The 25,704-nt window shown below is 44.1% G+C and overlaps 1 protein-coding gene across 1 annotated transcript in view; it reads left to right on the top strand.

The window, feature by feature from the left end:
* OC90 (otoconin 90) overlaps positions 1-25,704 on the top strand; it is a 164,260-nt gene that overhangs the window by 100,666 nt on the left and 37,890 nt on the right. Inside the window, exons 11-12 of the mRNA XM_082258098.1 lie at positions 295-339; positions 21,702-21,740. Of these exons, the coding sequence (XP_082114224.1) occupies positions 295-339; positions 21,702-21,740 (84 nt within the window). The remainder of the gene's footprint in view (positions 1-294; positions 340-21,701; positions 21,741-25,704) is intronic.

Here is a 25,704-nt window from a genome sequence, read left to right as displayed (position 1 = left end):
CCTGTAGGTAAGTATTAGAGGGTCTGAGGTGGGCTGCTGCACACAGAAGGCTTTTTATCTTAATGCATAGAATACATAAAGGAAAAAAACAAACTTTAGACTTTAAAACCACTTTAAAAATGGCTGATTGGCTGAATATTGCTCAGTGTGCAGCCAGCAGTGGGATTCTTGTTTTCAGTAGATTCATATAAGGGAATAACATGGGGTAGAATTGTGCGTTTTAACAGTGTCTTCTAAATCTGTTTGCTTTGAATAGTTCATTATATAATTATGTGTTTGAATTTTATTCTAAAGCATCAAGCCAGAGTCCCAGCACCCCGGCGGCGGAGGCCTCCCTCGGTAAGTTGACATTTCTGAATTGTGTTTTGTAATTTCCTTGCACTTCACGAATGGGAAGAGCTACAGTATCTCTCCCATCCATGGAAGAGTAACCATGAGACTACCAATTGCATAGTTGCCAACATTTAAAAAAAAATTTCCAGGGACACTTTGCAGCACAGCTATCAATCACCACACCCACTTCCATGAAGCTCCGCCCACTCCGCATAATTAATCCTGCCTATTTATCAGATTATAGACTCTACTCAATATAGAGAGAATTACAGGAAATTAAAAAGGGAATTTCAAACTTAAGGCCACAGTAGCAGAGTTGGAATAATTCTCCCATTCAGCTACATTACTTCTGCGTAACATTTATGGGCAGTCCGATTAACAGGCGCTTCCAGGGACAATATAATTTACCTGGGACAGGCTCCTATTTCCAGGGACTGTCCCAGGAAAAAAGGGACAGTTGGCAAGTATGCAATTGTTTAGGTCACTTTAGGACAGGGGTCCTCAAACTTTTTAAACAGGGGGCCAGTTCACGGTCCCTCAGACACTGTTGGGGCCGGACTATAGTTTAAAAAAAAAATATGAACGAATTCCAATGCGCATATTTTATTTGTAGTGCACAAAAAAAACCAGGAAAAACAATACAATATTTATTCTTTTATTTATATATATATGACCACAGCGTGCCCCCTTTCAATGCAAAGTGACCACAGCGTGCCCCCTTTCAATGCAGAGTGACCACAGCGTGCCCCCTTTCAATGCAGAATGACCACAGCGTGCCCCCATCAATGCAAAGTGACCACACATGGCCCCCTTTCAATGCAGAGTGGCCACAGCATGCCCCCATCAATGCAGAGTGACCACAGCATGCCCCCATCCCCCATAAATGCAGAGTGACTACAGCGTGCCCCCATCAATGCAGAGTGACCACAACGTGCCCCCATCAATGCAGAGTGACCACAGCGTGCCCCCTTTCAATGCAGAGTGACCACAGCATGCCCACTTTCAATGCAGAGTGACCACAGCGTGCCGTGCCCCCTTCAATGCAGAGAGGCCAGTGCACTTACCTGCAGCGGTGGCTTCTCCTCAGTCCCCTGCGTCTCCTAGAGTCCTCCTGCCTCCTCCTCGGCCAATGGCATGGGTTTGCCTTTTGGCCAATCAGGAAGCGGGTCTCGGACCCGCTTCCTGATTGGCCAGGAGGAGGATCCGTGTGACAATAGCGAATTTTCATTCGCTATTGTCACACAAATTGGTGGGCTAGGATGCAGTCCTCTGCGCCCCAAGTTCACCCTTTTCTGAAGCCTAATAGAGCTTCAGTGAGTGACAGGCAGTCAGCCCTTTGCCGATGGAGTCTTGGAGTCTCGCGGTGCTGCGATAGCCACGGCCGCCGCTGTGCCCGGCAAACAACATGGATAATAAATCCCGGCCGGCGGGCAGGGTTCAGGACCCTTGCGGGCTGTAGTTTGAGGACCCCTGCTTTAGGATAACCTTTGCTTGTCTATTGGTTTCGGAGACTGCAAAGCAGATTAGTCTACCCTAAAAATTCCTGAGTGCTGATAACTTCACAGCTGATTGGAGGAGTTCTAAGAAGAACATCTTTACTTATCAGTGGCGAGGGTGGATGGGTTTAGAGACGGAGTAGGCAACCTTAACCACTTGCTGACCGCCCACCGCATATATATTGCGGCAGGCTGGCTCAGCTGCGCAAATTACCGTACCTGTACGACGGTTCGCCTCAGCGCTCCTGGGGCCCTCCCCCACTAGGCAGCAGGGATGCCGATCCACGGGAGCGGCGGCACCGATTGCCGCTGGGCATCCACGATCCCTCCCTGCTGAGAGAGAAGGACGGTATGCTGTTGTAAACACAGCCAACCATTCTTCTCACAGATCTCTCCAAAGATGTTCAATCGGGTTCAAGTCTGGGCTCTGGCTGGACCACTCAAGGACATTCACAGCGTTGTCCCATAGCCACTCCTTTGTTATCTTGGCTGTGTGCTTAGGGTCGTTGTTCTGTTGGAAGAACCTTCACCCCAGTCTGAGATCTAGAGCGCTCTGGAGAAGGTTTTCATCAAGGATGTCTCTGTACATTGCTGCATTCATCTTTCCCTCAATCCTGACTAATCTCCCAGTTCCTGCCACCGAAAAACATCCCCACTGCATGATGCTGCCACAACCATGCTTCACTGTAGAAATGGTATTGGCCAGGTGATGAGCAGTGCCTGGCTTCCTCCAGGCATTATGCTTGTCATTCAGGCCAAAGAGTTCAATCTTTGTTTCTCATGGTCTGAGAGTCCTTCAGGTGCGTTTTGGCAAACTGTAGGCCAGCTGTCATGTGTCTTTTACTGAGGAGTGGCTCTTGTCTGGCCACTCTACCACACAGGCCTGATTGGTGGCGCTGGAGTGATGGTTGTACTTCTAGAAGGTTCTCCTCTCTCCACAGAAAATTCCTGGAGCTCTGTCAGAGTGGCCATTGGGTTTTTGGTCACCTCCCTGACTAATTCCCTTCTCCTCTCATCACTCAGTTTGGCCGGGTGGCCCCCTTGAGGGAGAGTCCTGATGGTTCCAAACGTCTTCCATTTACGGATGATGGAGGCCACTGTGCTCATTGGGACCTTCAATGCTACAGAAACTTTTCTGTACCCTTCCCCAGATCTGTGCCTCCATACGATCGTGTCTCGGAGGTCCTTGGACTTCATGGCTTGGTTTGTGCTCTGATATGCACTGTTAGCTGTGGGACCTTATATAGACAGGTTTTTACCACAGGTGGACTCCACTCAAGTTATAGAAACATCTCAAGGATGATTAGTGGAAACAGGGTGTACCTGGGCTCAATTTTGAGTGTCATGGCAAAGGCTGTGATACTTATGTACATGGGATTTTTTTTTTTTAATAAATTTGCAAAGATTTCAAACAAACTTTTTTCACGTTGTCATTATGGGGTAGGGTCTGTAGAATTGTGAGGAAAATAATAAATGTTATATTTTTTGGAATAAGGCTGTAACATAACAAAATTTGGAAAAAGTGAAGCACTGTGAATACTTTCCTGGATGCACTGTACTTTTGGCAGGTAACATAGCCTCTTTAGCCGCAATCCGCGTCCAATAGCAACGGAAGCAGATCTGCACTGCCGAGGCTCTCATCCTGTACACAGGTACCGAAGAGAAACAGTTAGTGAAGTGAAGTGCACATATGGAGTTCACGCTAGGTGCATGGCGAGGCTCCATACCATTACTGGGAGCAGTGTTAATTTTGGCAGCAAATTTCAATTTAGTTTTAGTCTTAGTCTTAGGACTAAAATGGCATTTTAGTTTTAGTCCCATTTTAGTCTTCTGCAAGTGTTTTAGTTTTAGTCGTATTTAGTCGACTAAAACTCCAGTATATTTTAGTCGACTAAAACGCCCTACATTTTAGTCGACTAAAACTCATTTTAGTCATCTATAATCAAATGGGTGTAGTTCAATTGTAATTTGTAATGCATTATTTAAGCATTTCTCTACAATTTCCAAACTCATTATATACTACTGCTGGTCCTGGAGTGAAAAATCTAATGTTATTATTTATGCTTTGAGCATGCACCAGTGTTAATTTTTGGCAGCAAATTTCGATTTAGTTTTAGTTATAGTCTTTTGACTAAAATGCCATTTTAGTTTTAGTCGTATTTTAGTCTTAAGACTAAAATGCCATTTTAGTTTTAGTCGTATTTTAGTCATCTGAATTGTGTTAGTCGACGAAAACGTTTTAGTCGGTTTTAGTCGACGAAATTAACACTGACTGGGAGTGCGGTAGTGATGATACGCCAGATAGGTGGAGAGGGCATCCGCATGTCCCTCCTAAATGCACAAGTAACTGTGGTGAAGCTTACATCAAGAGAGTTTACTAGAGTTCATTCATGTTTAACCACTTAAGCCCCGGAAGATTTTACCCCCTTCCTGACCAGGGCCTATTTTGCGATTCGGCACTGCGTGACTTTAACGGACAATTGTGCGGTCGTGCGACGCTGTACCTAAACGAATTTGACGTCATTTTTTTCCCATAAACAGAGCTTTCTTTTGGTGGTATTTGATCACCTGTGCGATTTTTTGATAATGCGCTATAAACAAAAAAAGAGCGTCAATTTTGCAAAAATAACAATATTTTTCACATTTTTTTCCCAAAAAAATTTAAAAATCAAAATTTTTTAACATTTTAGGCCAATTTGTTTTCTGCTACATATGTTTGGTAAAAAAAAATCGCAAAAAGCGTATTTTGATTGTTTTGCGCAAAAGTTATTGCGTTTACTAACTAAGGGAAAGATTTTTGTCATTTTTGTTGTTTTTTTTTTTAACGCGTAATAGCGGCGATCTGCGATTTTTTTGCGGGACTGCGACATTGCGGCGGACAGATCGGACCCTTGACTGACATTTTTTACACTTTTGGGGTTACCAGTGACATTTCTACAGTAATCAGTGCTATACATATGCACTGTTACTGTAAAAATGACACTGGCAGTGAAGGGGTTAACTTTTTTTTAGAGGGAGGGGTTAAGTGTGTCCCTAGGGGCGTGTTTCTAACTGTGATTGGCTGTGGCTTGAGGTGTAAGAACAGTGATCAACGGTCCTACATAGCAGAACCGTATGATCTCCATTCTTACACAGGGGAGAATGACAGGCGGCTTGTTTACATTGCCTTTCTCCCGGTGTAACGGACGATCGCGAGTGCCCGGTGGACATCGGGTCCGCCAGGCACACGCGCTAGGGGGGATCCGTCACCGAGTGAGAGCGCACATCCGGCGGCGCGTGCTCACTCCCCAGAGCCTCACAGGCTAGTGACGTACCGATACGTCACTTTTCCTGTGAGGGGCTGACCGCCGCAGTATATGTACTTGCAGCAGTCGGCAAGTGGTTAAGCCGTTATCTGGGTCATGAGCATGGCTCATATAAAGGTACCTCACGTGTTTGGCATTGACCCTGTACAGAGTGCCTAGTGTAGCCTAGAAGTACCTATACCTAAATAGGCCTCTCATGTGACACTTGCTTGCCACCCAACGAGGAGGGAAACATGGAGTGTGTATGACGACCACCCCAGCACCCTACCCCCCTTACAAGCGGTCTTTGATTGCTAAGTTCTCTGGAGGTTCTAAGGAGGATAGGTACAGATGCAGCATTGGACTGATGCTGCATCTCCCTAGGTGAGAGTGTAAGATTCTTTTTCTGAAATCCGGCACTTTAACATAGATGCCTTCAATACACATTCCTGTAGATAATCTTCTAAGTGACCTTTAGTTAGAGTCAAGTATCTTGTGGCAGAGTCTGACGTGTAGAGGGAGATCTCTCGTACAGCACCAACTCAAGGACCACTGATGTTGCAACAGTGGTCGAGGGAGTGCAGTGACATAAGAGTGCCTGTAAGACCTTCCGTTGGCTGCAGAGGTTCATGGCAGGTGCATCACCAGAGTTAAGCTGGATACACACTATCCAACCTTTTGTGGTTAGATTTCCTTCAGATTTACCTTTTCTATGTAGTGCAAGGGCCTGCCAGATTGCATACAAATTGAAAGTGTTTAGGTTTGACCTCATATTATATGGTTTTGGTAAGTCTAAAGAAAAAAGTCTTCAGAAAATCCTATAGTGTGTATGGCTCATTAGGCTGGATAGCTGAAGCAGCGGATGGCAGCAGGAACAGACATTGGAGGACCAGAGTAACCAGGCACAAGGCAGAGCAGGACAGACGGAAAACTGGATGCAGGGTAAGACAAGCCAAATCAGCAATGGAGGATCAGTTATAAGCAGAGACCTTCAAAATGTAGCATTTATTTTTACGAAATGTGTCACTAAAAAGTGTGACAATATGGCACTTATTTTGGCCAAATGTAGCTTTTATTTTTCAACTTTCTACCCCCTTCCCATCGTAAAAGGGATATTAAATTGTGCAACTTGAATCATATTAACTACGGTACTTTACAGGTATTTACAACAATTTTAGTTTTAATTATAGTATAATTTTACGTAAGCGACTATGCACTTCATAGAAAAATTGAGGCGACGGTCGCTGAGGATGTACTTTAATCTTTAATTTTCGTGCACAACTTGCAGAATATCTTCCCACCTTCCACGGCAAAATTGCTGTCACCATTAATCCACTTCTTGAAAAGGGTTATGTAGCGGAATGGACACTGAGAGTGTGGTTTGTGTTGAAAGAGTGAGGGACTCTTTCACTTGGGACCATAATATTTCTGAGCAGTGTCCCTCAGGAGATGTGTGGGGATGTATTGCAGATTGCTAGAATACGGCAGAAGTGTTTCATAGACCCATGCTAGTGGGGTGGGGTTTGTTATTGTGAATACCTGCATTCCATTGTCCTATTGTTCCTGTCTACCTGTAATCTTATTATGGGATGTGTATGTGTGTGGAATGGCTCGAAGAGGGAGGGGTTTTCCCAGAGTGTAGATCTCTTGTGTTTGTGTTTTCAATAAACTGATTCATTCTAGTTGACTCCCAGAACTGTGTGTCGTTCAGTTACTGGGGGGGGATTTTGCCTTGGATATTTTAGTAATTCCTCAGCTTCAAGGATTATACAGCGGAGATACCTAGGCTGGATATTGGAGCTCCGTTACAGGTTATGTTTGAACTAGCAACTTTAGGCATATTGAATTAGGAAAACACGAAAATGTAAAACACGAGCGATGACTTTAGTAATACACTTCAGCTTGGTATGAAGGACATGAGAAAGGGAGCTGATATATATATATACACATTTCCCTACGGCCCTCCCCCCTACTAATGGATTTTTACATACAGTGTACACAAATATATACACTGTGGGACAATCCCCCCTCAGCACCTTAGCAGCCAATCTACATACACATATACATCCCATAATAAGTTTATCTTAACCACTTAAGCCCCGGAAGATTTTACCCCCATTCCGACCAGGGGGTATTTTGCGATTCGGCACTGCGTGAATTTAACGCACAATTGCGCGGTCGTGCGACGCTGTACCTAAACGAATTTGACGTCCTTTTTTTCCCACAAACAGAGCTTTCTTTTGGTGGTATTTGATCACCTGTGCGATTTTTTGATCACGCGCTATAAACAAAAAAAGAGCGTCAATTTTGCAAAAATAGCAATATTTTTCACATTTTTTTATATGAAATTCCCCATAAAAAAAAGGGAAAAAACAAAATTTTTAAAAATTTTCGGCCAATTTATTTTATGCTACCTATGTTTGGTAAAAAAAATCGCAAAAAGCGTATTTTGATTGGTTTGCGCAAAAGTTATCGCGTTTACTAACAAAGGGAAAGATTTTTGTCATTTTTGTTGTTTTTTTTTTTAACGCGTAATGGCGGCGATCTGCGATTTTTTTTGCGGTACTGCGACATTGCGGCGGACAGATCGGACCCTTGACTGACATTTTTGACACTTTTGGGGTTACCAGTGACATTTCTACAGTAATCAGTGCTATATATATGCACTGTTACTGTAAAAATACACTGGTAGTGAAGGGGTTAACTTTATTTGGAAGGGAGGGGCTGTGTGTGTCCCTAGGGGCGTGGTTTCTACTGTGATTGGCTGTGGCTCTAGCTGTAAAGACACTGATCAACGGATCTACATACCAGATCCGTTTTATCAGTGTCTTTGCAGCGAAGAGAATGACAGGCAGTTTGTTTACACAAGCTGCCTGACATTCTCCCTCTCCCCCGCCGATCGCCGAGTGACCGGCGGACATCGGGTCCGCTGGTCACACGCGCGGGGGGGTCCGTGACCACGCGGGAGCGGGAGCGCGCCCCGGGGGGCGCGCGCTCGCTCCCTAGACCCTCACAAGCAAGCAACGTAGCCCTACGTTAGTTTGCCTGTGAGGGGCTGACCGCCGACGTAGATAGTCGTGCGGCGGTCGGCAAGTGGTTAAGGCAGACAGAATAATGTGAGGTCATTAACATTTAACAATGAGACAGGCACAATCCAGATTCCCTCCCAATACACAAACAGTAGGGAAGTCTGCCAATGACAGTCTGTGTGTCTCTCTCACAGACAAGCATGGAATACACTGTGTAAGGTGGTATTAAATCTTCACATGTCTATATGAAGATATTGCTGACAAATATTACTGTCCCACTTGAAGAATATTAGAATATTTCTACTTTTTTCTTGAAACTTGGCCCAAATAAGGTTAAATATGGCACAAAATGTGGCATTTTCCCAAAAATCTGCAAAATATGACATTTCACCGGAAAATGGGCAAAATTTGGCATTTTAGTATGGCGCCAAGGCAATATGGCATTTGAAGGTCTCTGGTTATAAGCATAAACAGAAGGCAGAGAATGGTCAAGATGCAGGCAGAGGTTGTCAACAGGATATCAGGCAGGTGTGTAGAGATAAACGAAGTCTAAAGCCAAGCCAAAGTCAGAATAAAAGTCAGAATAAATGGAGTTCAAGTGTGGTCAGAATAAGATGGGTCAACACAGGAATCAAACACAGGGAACAGGAACACGGCTAAAGCTGCATACCAGACAGCAATGGACTAGAGCAGCTGCTGCACTTGTATAGGCCATTTGGCACCAGCATTAACCACTTCTGGACCGGAAGATTTCCCCCCCCACCCCCATCTTAATGACCAGGCCATATTTCGCGATTCGACACTGCGTTACTTTAACGGACAATTGCGCGGTTGTGTGTCACTGTACCCAAATAAAATGAATGCCTTTTTTTCCCCCACAAATAGAGCTTTCTTTTGGTGGTATTTGATCACCTGTGTGATTTTTATTTTTTGCGCTATAAACAAAAAATGAGTGACAATTCTGAAAAAAACAATATTTTTCATATTCTGCTATATAACATTCTCAAAAAAAAATGTAAAATCAAAATTTTTAAACATTTTAGGCCAATTTGTTTTCTGCTACATATTTTTGTTAAAGAAAATTGCAATAAGCGTATTTTGATTGGTTTGCGCAAAAGTTAACGCGTCTACTAACTACGGGAAAGATTTATGTCATTTTTATTATTATTATTATTATTTTTTTTACTAGTAATGGCGGCGATCAGTGATTTTTAGCGGGACTGCGACATTGCAGCGGACAGATCGGACCCCTAACTGACATTTTTGACACTTTTGGGGGGACCAGTGACATTACTACAGTAATCAGTGCTAAAAATATTCACTGTTACTGTAATAATGACACTGGCAGGGAAGGGGTTAACCCAGGGGTGATCAAGGGGTTAAATGTGAGCCTAGGGAAAGTGATTCTAACTGTGGTGGGGCGTGGCTTGTGAAATGATCATAGAGACCTGTGATCCTATATAGAAGGATCACATGGGCTCTGTGATCATTCCAGGGAGAAGAACGGTCAGCTGTGTTTACAACAGCCGACCGTTCTTCTCTCTCAGCGGGGAGCAAAAGCGGGTGTCAGACGGCAATCGGAGCCGCCTGCCCCATGCATCGACTTCCCCGCTGCCAACTGGGGGCGGGAGCGCACCGCTGGCGGCGCATACTCGCCCCCTAGTAGCCGGCACGCGATCAGCGTAGGTCTACGTTGGTTTGCGCAGGAGGGCCGCACTGCCGCAGTAAATAGGCGGTGGGCGGTCGGAAAGAGGTTAATGGTGAACATGCGTGCGCATGTGCACAGGCGTTGCGGCAAGACAGGCATCTGCAGGGCCCCGTATTTGCCTTTGCCTCGAAAACCTCAGCTGCACTATGGCCAGCATGTCCCTGACAGTCTCCTGGTGACCTGGCTTCCCCTTGAGGTAGTCATACCTTAAACAGGCGAGAAAGTATTTAGAGTCCTTTGTTCAAGCATGAGTCCATACCCCTGTAACCCTGACTGGGCTCCCAGAAGGGGTGGTTAAGTGAAAGTAGTAGATCCAGACTTGTATAAAGTACTCAAAATTTCTACTTGAGTAAAAGTACAAGTGCTTGATCAAAAAATTACTTGAGTAGAAGTGGAAGTGCTCGCAGAAAAAGTTACTTAAGTAGAAGTACTAAAGTATTCAACATTTTTTTTACTTAAGTATTGCAAGTAGTTTTTTCAAAAAATTTGCTACTTAAGTACTAAAAGTAAAAAGTACCAGTAGTTTTGAAAAAAAAATTCTACTCAAGTACTGAAAGTAGAAGTACAAGTACTGTGTTATGTAGTTATTAAAGAAATAAGTCAAAAGTTTGAACATCATATTGTTTTTATTATTTCAAATGATTAACCTGTGTTTGTTAGTAGTTTCTTGATGCACTTTAAGCGCTGTAGCACCATTTATTTGTTTGTTTCATATTTTCTTTTTATTGGAAAGATTTGGTATAGCAGCTTTTATTATACACAGCCTTTATTTTCGTATGCGCTGATTTACAAATGACATTATACACATTTTTTTGAGCTTTATGCAACCTGCCATCTACTGTTCTGGCAGGGGGAATTTTTTTAAAAGTAACGAGTAACTATGCAGCACAAAAAAAAAATACTTGAGTAGAAGTATCGAAATCATCGAAAAAATGTAGTGAAGTAAAAGTAGAAGTAGGAGAAAAAAATTCTACTCTAGGAAAGTACAGATACCGCATTTCGGTACTTAAGTACAGTACTTAAGTAGTTCTACTTCGTTACTATACATCTCTGAGTAGATCACATCCTTAGCAGCATGGCTGTTCCTTAGATGGGGAGACCTGGAACCGAACTTCTGGCCATCTTACTAACTGCAGTGTGGTTTCCCCCATTTTATGTGTTTGCCCCAGCAGAGGGTGGTACCCCCCCCCCCCCCCCAAAAAGCACTGGAAAACCTGACCAGCAAAGTTAACCCTTGCTTCTCAGGACTAACCAACTCTGCATAGCAACATAACTCAAAAGTGCCAAATGGTTACTCTAGATTCTAACCACATACATTAACTACAAAACTGTAGAACATTTTAATAAAACAAACATTTGACATCCACCTGCTTACAGGTCAAGTAAATATGGAGCAGATTTTCAGCAATTCCCTCATTGTAATTTATCTATCACAGAGGGACCCATGACAGTCATGATGTGATTATTGGGAGGTGATAACACCCATCATTTCTCCTGTGCGAGAGTGATGAGTAAATCCACATCCCTGTGTTCATACAATCACATCAGTGCACCACCGCCATCTCCAGCCCTCGTAAACCCAAGGTTCATAAAACTTGATGATATCCAATTTAATGACTGCCGGGAAGCTGGTGTGACTTGTAACTTATTGCCATAAATCAGACAGGGTGTCTCTGAAGAGTGTAAAATATGTAATATATTGCTATCGACCACCATTACAAGCAGGTGGCTAAAAATAGATGAACAGTAAGTCACAAGAACTATTTTTATATAGGGATGTTGTAAAAATAACAGCTGTGTTAAAACTGGCTGTTGCAGGTACTTCATATAATGACACTATATTTTTTCTATTTATTTAATTAAAACACACACACATACTGTGTATGTGTGTGTATGTATATATGTATATATATATATATATATATATATATATAGATATATATAGATAGATATATATATATATATATATATATATAGATATAGATATATCTATATATATATATATAATGTATATACACTGCTAAAAAAAAAGGAACACTTTTTAACCACTTGCCTACTGTGCACTTAAACCCCCTTCCCATCCAGGCCAATTTTCAGCTTTCAGCGCTGTCACACTTTGACTGACAATTGCGCGGTCATGCTACACTGTACCCATATGAAATTTTTATCATTTTTTTCACACAAATAGAGCTTTGTTTTGGTGGTATTTAATCATCTCTGGGTTTTTTATTTTTTACAAAAAAAAGAATAAAGACAGAAAATTTTGAAAAAAAAAAAAAGTTTTTCTTATTTTCTGCGAGTAAATTTTGAAAATAAAATTTTCTCCTTCACTGATGTGTGCTGATGAGGCGGCACTGATGGGCACTGATAGGCTGCACTGATGGGCACTGATGAGGTGGCACTTATGGGCACTGATGAGGTGGCACTTATGGGCACTGATGAGGAGGTACTAATATGCCGCACTGATGAGCACTGATAGGCGGCATTGATAGGCGGCACTGATAGGCAGCACTGATAGGCGGCACTGATGAGCACTGATAGGCGGCACTGCTGGGCACTGAGAGGTGGCACTGCTGGGCACTGAGAGGTGGCACTGAGAGGTGGCACTGCTGGGCACTGAGAGGCGGCACTGACGGGCGGCACTGATGGGCACTGAGAGGTGGCACTGATGGGCACTGGCAGGTGGCACTGATGGACACTGACGGGTGGCACTGATGAGCACTGATGGGCGGCACTGATGAGCACTGATGGGCAGCACCATCAGTGCCCACACTCAGTGCCCATAGTGCTGCCAGTCAGTGCTCATCAGTGCCTAGATGAGCAGGCACTGAGGGGCACTGACTGGCAGCACTATGGGCACTGATTGTGGGCATTGATGGGGGACACTGATGGCGGGCACTGTGGGCACTGTTGGGGGCAATTTGTGTATGTTTTTTTACCTTTTAGTAATCAGGGCACTGGTGATCAGTGCCCTGATTACATTGCTGTGTGTCCCCGGCGGCTGACGGCTCCCCCTCCTTCCTCACACTGCAGGCTCCGTGTGAGGAAGGAGCGCCGGCGATGAGAGATGATCTCATATGTTTACATATGAGATCATCTCTCATTGGATGGTCCGATCACGTGGTGAATGGCCGCTGTGATTGGCCATTCACCACGATCTGTGATCGGCTGTGTCCAAGGGACACGGCCGACACAGATTCTCCCCGATGCGCGCTCGCGGGAGCGCGCGGGGAGCCTGCTTCTGGGAGGCCGTTTTTAAACGGCCTCCCGAAAATTCGAGTCCGCGCTGCAGCCGTATATAGGCTGTAGCGCGGATGCGAGGTAGTTAATCAGAGTACAGCAAGTCAACTAAACTCCTGGGATATTGATCTGGTCAGTTAAGTAGCAGAGGGGGTTGTTAATCAGTTTCAGCTTATTTTTGTGTTAATTAACAGGTGCACTAGATGGGCAACAGTGAAACAACCTCCAAAACAGGAATGGTTTTACAGGTGGAGGCCACTAACATTTTTTCCCCTACTCATCTTTTCTGACTGTTTTTTACTAGTTTTGCATGAGGCGATACCTGGACCCTATAGAGGTTGCACAGGCAGTCCAACTCTTCCAGGATGGCACATCAATACGTGCCATTTCCAGAAGGTTTGCTGTGTCTCCCAGCAGTCTCAAGAGCATGGAGGAGATTTCAGGAGAGAGGCAGTTACTCTAGGAGAGCTGGACAGGACTGTAGAAGGTCCTTAACCCATCAGCAGGACCGGTATCTGCTTCTTTGTGCAAGGAGGAACAGGATGAGCACTGCCAGAGCCCTACAAAATGACCTCCAGCAGGCCACTGGTGTGAATGTTTCTGACCAAACAATCAGAAACAGACTTCACAAGGGTGGCCTGAGGGGCCGACGTCCTCTAGTATGCCCTGTGCTCACTGCCTGGCACCGTGGTGCTCGATTGGCATTTGCCATTGAACACCAGAATAGGCAGGTCTGCCACTGGCACCCTGTGCTTTTCACAGATGAGAACCGGTTCACCCTGAGCACATGTGACAGACGTGAAAGGGTCTGGAGAAGCCGCGGAGAACATTACGCTGCCTGTAACATCGTTCATCATTCAGCGTGACTATTTTGGTGGTGGGTCAGTGATGGTCTGGGGAGGCATATCCATGGAGGGACACACAGACCTCTGCAGGCTAGAGAATGGCACCCTGTCTGTCATTAGGTATCGGAATGAAATCCTTGGACCCATTGTCAGACCCTACCCTCCTGGTGCACGACAATGCCCGGCCTCATGTGGCAAGAGTATGCATCCAGTTCCTAGAGGATGAAGGAATTGATACCATTTAAAGGCCCCCACACTCTCCTGACCTAAATCAAATAGAACACCTCTGGGACATTATGTTTCGGTCCATCCGATGCCGCCATTGCACCTCAGTCTGTTCAGGAGCTTGGTGATGCTCTGGGCCAGATCTCGGAGGAAATACCCCAGAATTTACCGGTACGTCACTTTGCCTGGGAGGGGCTGCCCGCCGCCGTATATAGTCGGGCGGCGGTCGGCAAGTGGTTAACTACTCTGTGGAAGAAAGATTTGTATACTTACCAATTTCCAGTAAGTGGAAACATAAAGACGCATACTTCCCTATTATGAACAACAAAGCTGCCTTCCCAATAGTATAATACTATAAAACAGTGAAACCAAAAGAGGTCACTGGAGCTACAGTGAGTGGGCACTTCTCACTTTAGTGGTGGCCATAGGTTATTTGCTGGAGGATCACTCTTCGGATATAAGAAGATCACATTTTCTGGTGTGGGATCATCATGATTGATTTATGGACTTTCCTATATGGACTTTTTATTGTTGCTGCATCATGTTTAAGTTGGTTTAGAGCAGATTTCCCCTTTGATTTGACTGTTTAATAGTATTATACTATTGGGAAGACAGCTTTGTTTGGATATAAGAAGATCACATTATTATGGTGTGGGATCATCACAGTTGATTTATGGACTTTACCTATTTTCAGGCCACTTTGGTCCGGTCATGTGGTCTCCACAATGTCAACCAGCGCAGGCTACAGTGGAAAGAAGAGAGCGCTCGACAAAACAACTGGAATGCCTGGCTTTGATGCCACACATAGGCATACTATGGGGCATCCGTTGTCAGTGCTGGGGGTGGATTGGTAAAGGGAGGGAAGTGAAGTGGGGAGGAAAGCAGGAGAATAATGGAGACAAGGTTGGGAAGAAGAAAAAAAAAAGGGGGTGGGGAAACAGAAGGGAGATGGTAGCCGGAGCAGTCCCACAATGAAGGGGCTAAGGGGGCATTCTCCGGTTCCTGTTATGATGTTTCCACAGTGTTGAGTTGGTGTAGTGTATCCAGGATGCCCACGTGGCTCTGAACTTTTCTTCTTTGTTGTAGAGCAGGGATCCTCAAACTATGGCCTTCCAGCTTTTGCGGAACTACACAACCCAATAGGCATTGTAAAACTCTGATATTCTCAGACATGGCTAGGCATGATGGGAATTGTAGTTCCTGAACAACTGGAGGGTCTGGCTTCCGCTCACCCAACAAATTAAATTCAAAATACTAACAACATCTTACAAAGCAATCCACAGCTTAGCCCCTAGCTACATCACCAGCCTCGTCTCAAAATACCAACCTAATCGTTCTCTTCGTTCCTCTCAAAACCTCCTGCTCTCTAGCCCCCTTGTCACCTCCTCCCACGCTCGCCTCCAGGACTTTTCCAGAGCCTCTCCAATCCTATGGAACTCCTTACCCTTATCTGTGCGATTATCTCCCACTCTATTAGCTTTTAGGCGATCTCTGAAAACCCTCCTTTTCAAAGAAGCCTATCCTACCAACCCCTAACAAATGTACCTTCATTTTCTCCATCAACCCATCCCCCACGGTTATCGCCTTTTGTTTCACTTGACCCTCCCTTCTAGATTGTAAGCTCTAACGAGCAGGGCCCTCTAGTTCCTCCTGTTTTGAACTGTACTGTAACTGTATTGTCTTCCCTCAAATTGTAAAGCGCTGCGCAAACTGTTGGCGCTATATAAATCTTGGATAATAATAATAGTTTGAAGACCCCTATTGCATAGGGTGGCCGTGAGGTCTTCCATACCCGTAATTTGGTTTACCCTTTTAAAAGAGATTATGCAAGTACAATTAATTGGGTTAATTATGTCCAAGACCTACAAGGGTCTACAAGGTTCAGTTGCAAGAACTACCAACCCAACCCGTCAAAAGCCTTTTCTGCATCTGTAGAGAAATGAGCAAAGCAGATAGGCAAAGCTGCACGGACAAATAATAAAAGGTTCACTTTAAAAATTGCCGCATCTAAAGGTATTTCTCTTTTCGCTGTCAGAAAGTTGGGAGGTCCGGTCAAAGTTGGCAGAAAGCATGTACAAGCCAATCAAAAAGTCATCTGAGAGCAAGAATGAGTAATGTATTCCTCTCTTGCCTGAAGCTTATCTTCACATCTTGTCCTGCTAATCCCTCAAAGCAGAGCGGATTGAGCACACACCGGCTTTAGAAGAAAGTTCCTGATATACAAATACAAAAGGTTACTCTTCACTGAAATTAAAGCGAAGAAGAAAAAGAGTAAAAAAAAACAAAGAAAAAAAAAAAAAACACTTTTTAGAATAAGAAGAGAAGCTTTCGTTAAAGTGCAGAAATTTTCATTTTCTTTTTCTTTTTAATCTTCACTTCAGAAGAAACATCAAAGACAGAACAAAAATGTGTGCTTTGCCCGCATGTGATACTAATTCTGCAGTTAAGAAAGAAAGAAAAAAAGGTTCTGGTAGCGTAGATTAACCACTTAAGCCCCGGAAGATTTTACCCCCTTCCTGACCAGGGTTTTTTTTGCGATTTTTTACTGCGTGACTTTAGCGGACAATTGTGCGGTCGTGCGACGCTGTACCTAAACGAATTTGGCGTCCTTTTTTTCCCACAAACAGAGCTTTCTTTTGGTGGTATTTGATCACCTGTGCGATTTTTACTTTTTGCGCTATAAACAAAAAAAGAGCGTAAATTTTGCAAAAATAACAATATTTTTCACTTTTTTTATATGAAATTCCCCCCCAAAAAAATGTAAAAATCAAAATTTTTTAACATTTTTGGCCAATTTGTTTTCTGCTACATATGTTTGGTAAAAAAAATTGCAAAAAGCGTATTTTGATTGGTTTGCGCAAAAGTTATTGCGTTTACTAACTAAGGTAAAGATTTCTGTCATTTTTGCTGTTTTTTTTTTAACGCGTAATGGCGGCGATCTGCGATTTTTTTTGCGGTACTGCGACATTGCAGCGGACAGATCGGACCCTTGACTGACATTTTTGACACTTTGGGGTTACCAGTGACATTACTGCAGTAATCAGTGCTATACATATGCACTGTTACTGCAAAAGGACACTGGCAGGGAAGGGGTTAACTTTATTGGGGAGGGAGGGGTTAAGTGTGTCCCTAGGGGCGTGCTTTTTACTGTGATTGGCTGTGGCTACTAGTGTAGGAACAGTGATCAACGGTCCTACATAATAGAACCATGTGATCAGTGTTTCTACACAGGGGAGAATGACAGGCGGCTTGTTTACATCAGCCGCCTGACTTTCTCCCTCTGCACCGACGATCAGCGAGTGACCGGCGGACATCGGGTCCGCCGGTCACACGCACTGACTTCCCTGTGAACGAGCTGCGGCGGGCGCGCGCCTCCGCGGTCGCGCGCTCGCCCGCTATTGGCTCACAAGGAAGTGACAGGCAAGCGACGTAGATCTACGTCACTTTGGCCGGGGCTGACCGCCGCAGTAAATAGTCATGCAGAGATCGGCAACCGGTTAAAGGGTAACGCAAGTTTCTTGGGGAAAAAATATAGCAAATGAAAAAAATGATATAGAATAAACAATTGCTACATAAACTATGCTGTGATTGAATGTTATTATAAATTCCATTCCATTTCAGTTTACGGCTTCTGTATTTTCTGTAAAATGCAATGCAATACAGCATCCTGGAGGTGTTGTGTACAGAAGAAGCCCAAACCATCCTGTCCTGCTTGTGTGATTGCCTCACTGAATTTTCCCAGAACTCAAAGATACAAGTCAGGATTTAGGCATCCTCTGCAATAAAAATGTAATTTATGGTGTGATACTCCCTTAGGTTTAATTATTTCCAAAGGGATGCCGACACTGCAATGTTCCTTATCGGAACACTGGAAGTGCACCAAGTAATTAGAATGAACCAGATCCTCCCATTCAGAATCAGCATACAAAAGATAAACAGCTATTTCTTCAGAGCAGAAACTGATAGGAATCTGCTACAACGTTTGTTAAAACCCTTGCAATGTACAGTAAACCCCCCTCCATTGCGGGGGTTACGTTCCGGACCCAGCCGCGAAAAGTGAAAATCCGCGAAATAGAAAAACCCTATTAAAAATGCATTGTAGGCATGTTTTTTTTACTGTCACTGTACGTGTAAAAGCATTTTAAGGTCTTTAAACACAGTTTTAAAACAATAGAAACTCATTTAAACACATAAAAGATACTGAGAGACATAGCAGGAGCTATGGAAAACACAAAAATATTAAATTTTTAATGATTTATATAGTAAAATAACATTACAAAAAAAACGCAATATACCGGGACCGCAAAAACTGAACCGCGATGGAGCGGGGGTTTACTGTATATTGATCACCCAGAGGGCATTTTTTTATCAACATGTAGCACCCTCCTAGGTAGGTAGGTGCTAGGTAAATGCATCTAATGCTCCTTCTGCTTATTAGGGGAGCCTGATCTGTTAGGTTGCCTGTTGTATGTCTCCAGGTGTGATTCACTGGGTCTGAGGGAGTGTCCCCACTGCATCCAATGAGGGAGCTCGTTGGACAGTGGAGGAAACCCAGCCAGCCAGCGGCACATCAGGTTTTATGGCAGTCCCAGTGGGAAGGCACCATCGCAGTGCATCATGGGACTGACCATAAATACTGAGGGGACATGTGACAGGGCGTTTTTGGCGGGAAGCAGAGTCCCAGGAGGAGGCAGACGGCAGTCTCTCCTCCTGAAGTGTGTGAGAAAGGTGGTCTCAGGCGGTTGGCCTAATGAACCAGGTGTGGAGCTGAGCTGCAGAAGATCCAGTGGAGCTGCTGGCAGAGTCTCTCAGGAAAAACAGTGTCCGAGACTACCAGGAGATTTGCCAAAGGGTTGGCCCAGGAAGGGGGACCACTCCAATGAAGTCAGGGGATCAAGGAGCTAGCTCACACAGAGAGTACTACAGTAAAGGGGGTGTCGTTTAGAGAACCCTAAAGAATAGGGACAAAGGGGGCGCAAGGAAAGGCCCTGAAGAGTATTCTACTGTACCGTACAGCTTATTTAACACAGTTCATTAAAGTCTTCTTCACTGCTAATGACAAGGTGAAGCAGGGGCCTTGCCGCACTCTATATTTAGTCATCCTAGCAAATTGTGCATAGATTATTCAAGTTGGAGTATCCTACTCATTCCCTTCTCTTATCTCAATAAAACCACAAAAAAAAAACAAATCTCGACTGTTCCCTGACTGAGCCAAAGCACTTTGAAAATGCTAAACTGTCATGTTGTTGCTAATGGTAACCCAGGGGAATCCATAACCAGCAGCTCCCAAGGGAGTAGTGCTACAAACAAAAGTGGAGTAAAGGTGGCCATACACGTTTTGATATGGTCAATCAATTGATCATTCTTTGTCACCAAAATGATCAAATTAAATACTAATTGTAAGCCCCAATTCCTCCATCCAATCAATTTGGTAAGTTTTTTTTTTTATTAATTTTGATTCTTGCAATGCGATCAGCCATGGTGGAATTTTATTAATCGTTTCTGATAGAACGAATTAAAGAAGAACTATAGGCAAAACTTTTTTTTTTTTTTTTCATTTTGGATAGACCAAAGGAGATAACCCCTATCAGATTTATTTCCGCCATCTCTGTCCCATTGCAGAGATTTCCCTTCACTTCCTGTTCCATAGCCAAACAGGAAGTTAGAGGAAATCTCTGCAAATATTGGGGATTCCTTAGAGACCCCCCAGCCACCAGAACTAGTTTCCCCATTGGAAGATTTGCACGTTATTTTTTTTTGGGACAACCCAAAATGTAGGATTTTCTTTTTCTTTCACTTTTAATGATAATAGTAAACAGGACAAATAGAGAGGGTAAATCTCCCTAATGGGGACACAGACAGCAATAAAAACTGACAGATGTTATAACCCCTCTGCGCTCTACCCAAAACTAAAAAAAATGTTTTGCCTGTAGTTATACTTTAATGTGTGTGCTCCAGGAAACCAATCTTCATATACCGTATATACTCGAGTATAAGCCGAGTTTTTCAGCACATTTTTTTGTGCTGAAAACGTCCCCCTCGGCTTATACTCGAGTCAAGAAAAAAAAAAAAGTCCCCCGACGTGCTTAAGCTTTAAAAATGGCGCCGCCCGGCGCATACATGTCACCGCGCATGCGCCGCCGCCGCTCGGGAGAGGCCGGGAATAGCCGAAAGTATACGAGCGGCGGCGGCGCGTGCGCAATGACGTGACGGCGCCGGGCGGCACCATTTTTAAAGCGAAGGCGCCTCTGGAAAAGGTAAGTGAAACAGCTGCACTACCTGCCATTATGCAGGGCTGCGGGCATACTACAAGGGATGCAGTGCTGCGGGCATGGTCCCCCTGAACCATGCCCACAGCACTGCATCTCCTGTAGTATGCCCACAACCCCGAATCCTCTTGTACCATGCCAGTACCCTGCATTCTCCTGCACCATGCCAGTACCCTGCATTCTCCTGTACCATGCCAGTACCCTGCATTCTCCTGCACCACGCCAGTACCCTGCATTCTCCTGTACCATGCCAGTACCCTGCATTCTCCTGTACCATGCCAGTACCCTGCATTCTCCTGCACCATGCCAGTACCCTGCATTCTCCTGCACCATGCCAGTACCCTGCATTCTCCTGTACCATGCCAGTACCCTGCATTCTCCTGCACCACGCCAGTACCCTGCATTCTCCTGTACCATGCCAGTACCCTGCATTCTCCTGTACCATGCCAGCACCCTGCATTCTCCTGTACCATGCCAGTACCCTGCATTCTCCTGCACCACGCCAGTACCCTGCATTCTCCTGTACCATGCCAGTCACCCTGCATTCTCCTGTACCATGCCAGTACCCTGCATTCTCCTGCACCACGCCAGTACCCTGCATTCTCCTGTACCATGCCAGTACCCTGCATTCTCCTGTACCATGCCAGCACCCTGCATTCTCCTGTACCATGCCAGTACCCTGCATTCTCCTGCACCACGCCAGTACCCTGCATTCTCCTGTACCATGCCAGTCACCCTGCATTCTCCTGTACCATGCCAGTACCCTGCATTCTCCTGCACCACGCCAGTACCCTGCATTCTCCTGTACCATGCCAGTACCCTGCATTCTCCTGCACCACGCCAGTACCCTGCATTCTCCTGTACCATGCCAGTACCCTGCATTCTCCTGCACCATGCCAGTCACCCTGCATTCTCCTGTACCATGCCCAACACCCTGCATTCTCACCCTAGGCTTATACTCAAGTCAATCATTTTTCCCATCTTTTTGTGGTAAAAGTAGGGGCCTCGGCTTATACTCGAGTATATACGGTAGATCATGAAAATGAATTTTTTGAAATAAATTGTTTATGATGGGTTGTATTTTTAATTAAAACCTTATGTGTTGCATATGGTTAATGCTCCACGCGGTATTTGTAAAAAAACTTTTGCTTAACCCTCTGTCCCATTCACCCGTCATTTTTCTGACATTTCAGAGAAATTATAGCTTTCAATTTTAATTATCCCTATTTACAATGAGGATGGTATATTTGTATTCTTTTTTTTTTTTCACAGATGCTATTTTTAGAGATCCTGTGATGTCTGCATCTGGAAGTAAGTATTATATTTTTGTTTATAATTTTGATTTACACACTTTCTCCATATTTATTGCTAGCCTTTGTGTAACCGGGGCTTACATTTTTTCTTCCTGGATCCCTCTCTTACCCCAATGGATTGGTAAGCCTTAAAGCTGAACTCTGACAAAACAAAAAAATTGCACAATTGCAAAATTGTGGTACTCCTCCCGCACTGCATGGGTAAAAGGCCAGGTGCAGCATAAAAGGCCAGAAGGGCATTTGTGAGGTCAGGAAGTCATGTGGACGAGAAGGCCTGGCTCGCAGTCTCTGCTCTAATTCATACACCCAAAGGTGTTCTATCGGTTTGAGGGCAGGACTCTGTGCCGACCAGTCAATTTCCTCCACCACAAACTCACTCATCCATTTCTTTTTGGACCTTGATTTGTGCACTGGTGCGCAGTAATGTTGGAACAGGAAGGGGCCATCCCCAAACTGTTCCCACAAAGTCGGAAGCATGAAACTTTCCAAAATGTCTTGGTATGCTGACACCTTAAGAGTTCCCTTCACTGGAACCAAGGGACCAACCCCAACACCATAATCCCTCTCCACCAAATAACCAAGGTCCATAAAGACATGGATGAGCAAGTTTGGGATGGAGGAACTTGACTGGCCTACACAGCGTCCTGACCTCAACCCAATATAATACCTTTAGGATGAATTAGAGCGGAGACTGTGAGCAAGGCCTTCTCGTTTAAAATCAGTGCCTGACCTCACAAATGCACTTTTGGAAGAATGGCCAAACATTCCCATAGACACACTCCTAAACCTTGTGGACAGCCTTCCCAGAAGAGTTGAAGCTGTTATAGCTGCAAAGGGTGGGCCAACTCAATATTGAACCCCACGGACTAAGATGAGATGGGATGCCATTCAGTTTTATGTTTGTGTAAAGGCAGGCATCCCAATACTTTTAGAAATATAGTGTAGGTTGCCTCGAGTCTATCATAAATGCTGCTGCCAGACTAATTTACCTTACAAATGCTTACTGTCTATCACTTCTCTACTGGCTTCCACTCACCCAACAAATACAATTCAGAATACTAACATACAAAGCCATTACAACTCCAACAAGCCCCAAGCTACATCACCAAACTCCTCTCAAAATATCACCCAAATGTCCTCTTTTCGCCTCCCAGGACCTTCTGTTCTCTATTTTCAACATCAACTCCTCTCATGCTCACCTCCAGATCCTTTCCCGACCTCTGGAACCAGGGCTTTTTTTCTCAGAGAAAAAGGTGCAGGAACTCCCCTTTCTAAGTTACTTTGTGTCTCCCCCCCCCCCACCCACCTTCGAGCAATAACCCTTGGTTCCACCTCTGAGCGCCGACACTTGGATCCACCCCCTACCCAGCTTCCAGTACAGCCCCTTTTAGAGAATATGGAGCCAAATATAATTTTGTAGTGGAATGTATGGAATTTGGGTATGATAACAAGAAAAGCAATAAAATTGATCCTCCACAGCCAACAGCAATATACCACCCAGCAGCAATAGACCCCCCAGCAGCAGCAAAAGATCTCCTAGCAGCCAGCATCAATAGACTCTCTAGCAGCCAGCAACAGTAGACCCCCTCCCCAAACAGTAGATCCCTTCCAGCAACAATTAACCCACAGTATCAAAAGATCCTCCACCAGCAACAATATATTGCCATCCAAAAATAGATCCCCTCCAGCATCAATAGATCCAGCATCAGTAGACCCTCCAGCACCCCTTGCCATGGCATACATTCAGTGCTAGAGGTGCCGGAACTACGTTCCCCCCACGTTCCCGCTGAAAAAAAGCCCTGTCTGGAAATCCCTCAATAAGAACAGCTACAGTGGTGATCAAAAGTTTGGGCACCCCAGGTAAAATTTTGTATTAATGTGCATAAAGAAGCCAAGGAAAGATGGAAAAATCTCCAAAAGGCATCAAATTACAGATTAGACATTCTTATAATATGTCAACAAAAGTTAGATTTTATTTCCATTATTTACACTTTCAAAATAACAGAAAACCAAAAAATGGTGTCTGCAAAAGTTTGGGCACCCTGCAGAGAATATCTTGTACTGCCCCCTTTGGAAAGTATCACAGCTTGTAAATGGTTTTTATAGCCAGCCAAGAGTCTCAATTCTTGTTTGAGGTATCTTTGCCCATTCTTCCTTACAAAAGTCTTCCAGTGCTTTGAGATTTCTGGGCTGTCTGTCACTCACTGCTCTTTTAAGGTCTATCCATCGATTTTCAAATTATGTTGAGGTCAGGAGATTGTGAAGGCCATGGCAAAACCTTCAGTTTACGCCTCTTGATGTAATCCCCCGTGGATTTCGAGGTGTGTTTAGGATCATTATCCATTTGTAGAAGCCATCCTCTCTTTAACTTCAGCTTTTTCACAGATGGCATCAAGTTACCATCCAAAATTTGCTGAAGTTTTATTGAATCCATTTTTCCTTCTACTCGTGAGATGTTCCCTGTGCCACTGGCTGCAATACAACCCCAAAGCATGATTGATCCACCCCCATGCCTAACAGTTGGTCAGAGGTTCTTTTCATCAAATTCTGTGCCCCTTCTTCTCCAAACGTACCTTTGCTCATTCCGGCCAAAAAGTTCAATTTTAACCTCATCGGACCACAGAACTTGTTTCCAAAATGCATCAGGCTTGTCTATATGTTCATCTGCAAAGTTCAAACGCTGATTTTTGTGGTGAGGACGTAGAAGAGGTTTTCTTCTGATGACTCTTCCATGAAGACCATATTTGTACAAGTATCTCTTTATAGTGGAATAGTGTACCACAACTCCAGTGTCTGCCAGATCTTTCTGGAGGGATCGTGCAGTCAAACGTGGGTTTTGAATTGTTTTTCTCACAATCCTGCGAGCTTTTCTCTCTGATATTTTTCTTGGTCTTCCAGATCTTGCTTTAACTTCCACTGTTCCTGATGACTGCCATTTCTTAATTACATTCCGAACAGAGGATATTGACACCTGAAAATGCTTTGCTATCTTCTTATAGCCTTCTCCAGCTTTGTGAGCTTCAACTATTTTCAGTTTCAGTTTTCTAGACAACTGCTTAGAAGATCCCATGGTGCTGATTGTTGGGGCAAGGTCAGATGAGTCTGGGCATTTAAAACCTTTGAGATTGACATCACCTGGTCTTCCCAGACGACGATTGAGAACAATCCATGACACTGGCAGGTCTCAGCCTTGCAAAGGGGGCAGTGCATGCTATAAATTCTGCAGGGTGCCCAAACTTTTGCAGACGCCATTTTTTTGTTTTCTGTAATTTTGAAAGTGTCAAAGATGTAAATAAAATCTAACTTTTGTTGACATATTATAAGAATGTCTAATCTGTAATTTGATGCCTTTTGGAGATTTTTCCATCTTTCCTTGGCTTCTTTATGCACATTAATACAAATTTTTACCTGGGGTGCCCAAACTTTCGATCACCACTGTATCTCCTACTCTGTCCACCTCCAAGCGATCTCTCAAAAAAAAAAAAAAAAAAAAAAAAAGCCTATCCCAGCTCAACCTAAAACCTTTTACTTTCTTCATCAACACATCACCTTACTGTTACCTTTTTGCCCCACTTACTTGCCCTCTATTTTTGATGGTAAGCTCTAACAAGCAGGTCTCTCCTAATCTTCTTGTATTGAATAATATTGTATCTGTACTTGTCTCAAATCATATTGTGAAGCACTGTTGGCCAATTGTTGGCGCTATATAAATCCTGTATAATAATAATAACATCCCTGCACTGGTTCACATTTGGTATGCCCATTCACGTCGGCTGGCATATGTTCTGTAAAGTTAACTACACTGGATGAGCTCTATTTAACATTTGCTGTATAAAACTCAAATCAAACACAGCAAGAGCATAATTGGGGGCCATACTTTCAGATCGATAGCACAAAGCCAGTATCTGTTGTGTGTCTGTTCAAACTGTGAGTGTGTCAGATAAATCTATGAATCATCTAAT

The sequence above is a fragment of the Pelophylax lessonae genome (genome assembly GCF_965119305.1).
Source record: "Pelophylax lessonae genome assembly, chromosome: 5".
In the NCBI taxonomy this organism is placed as follows: Eukaryota; Metazoa; Chordata; class Amphibia; order Anura; family Ranidae; genus Pelophylax; species Pelophylax lessonae.
The sequence above is the reverse complement of the archived record's forward strand: the minus strand, read 5'-3'. Positions and strand labels throughout refer to the sequence as shown.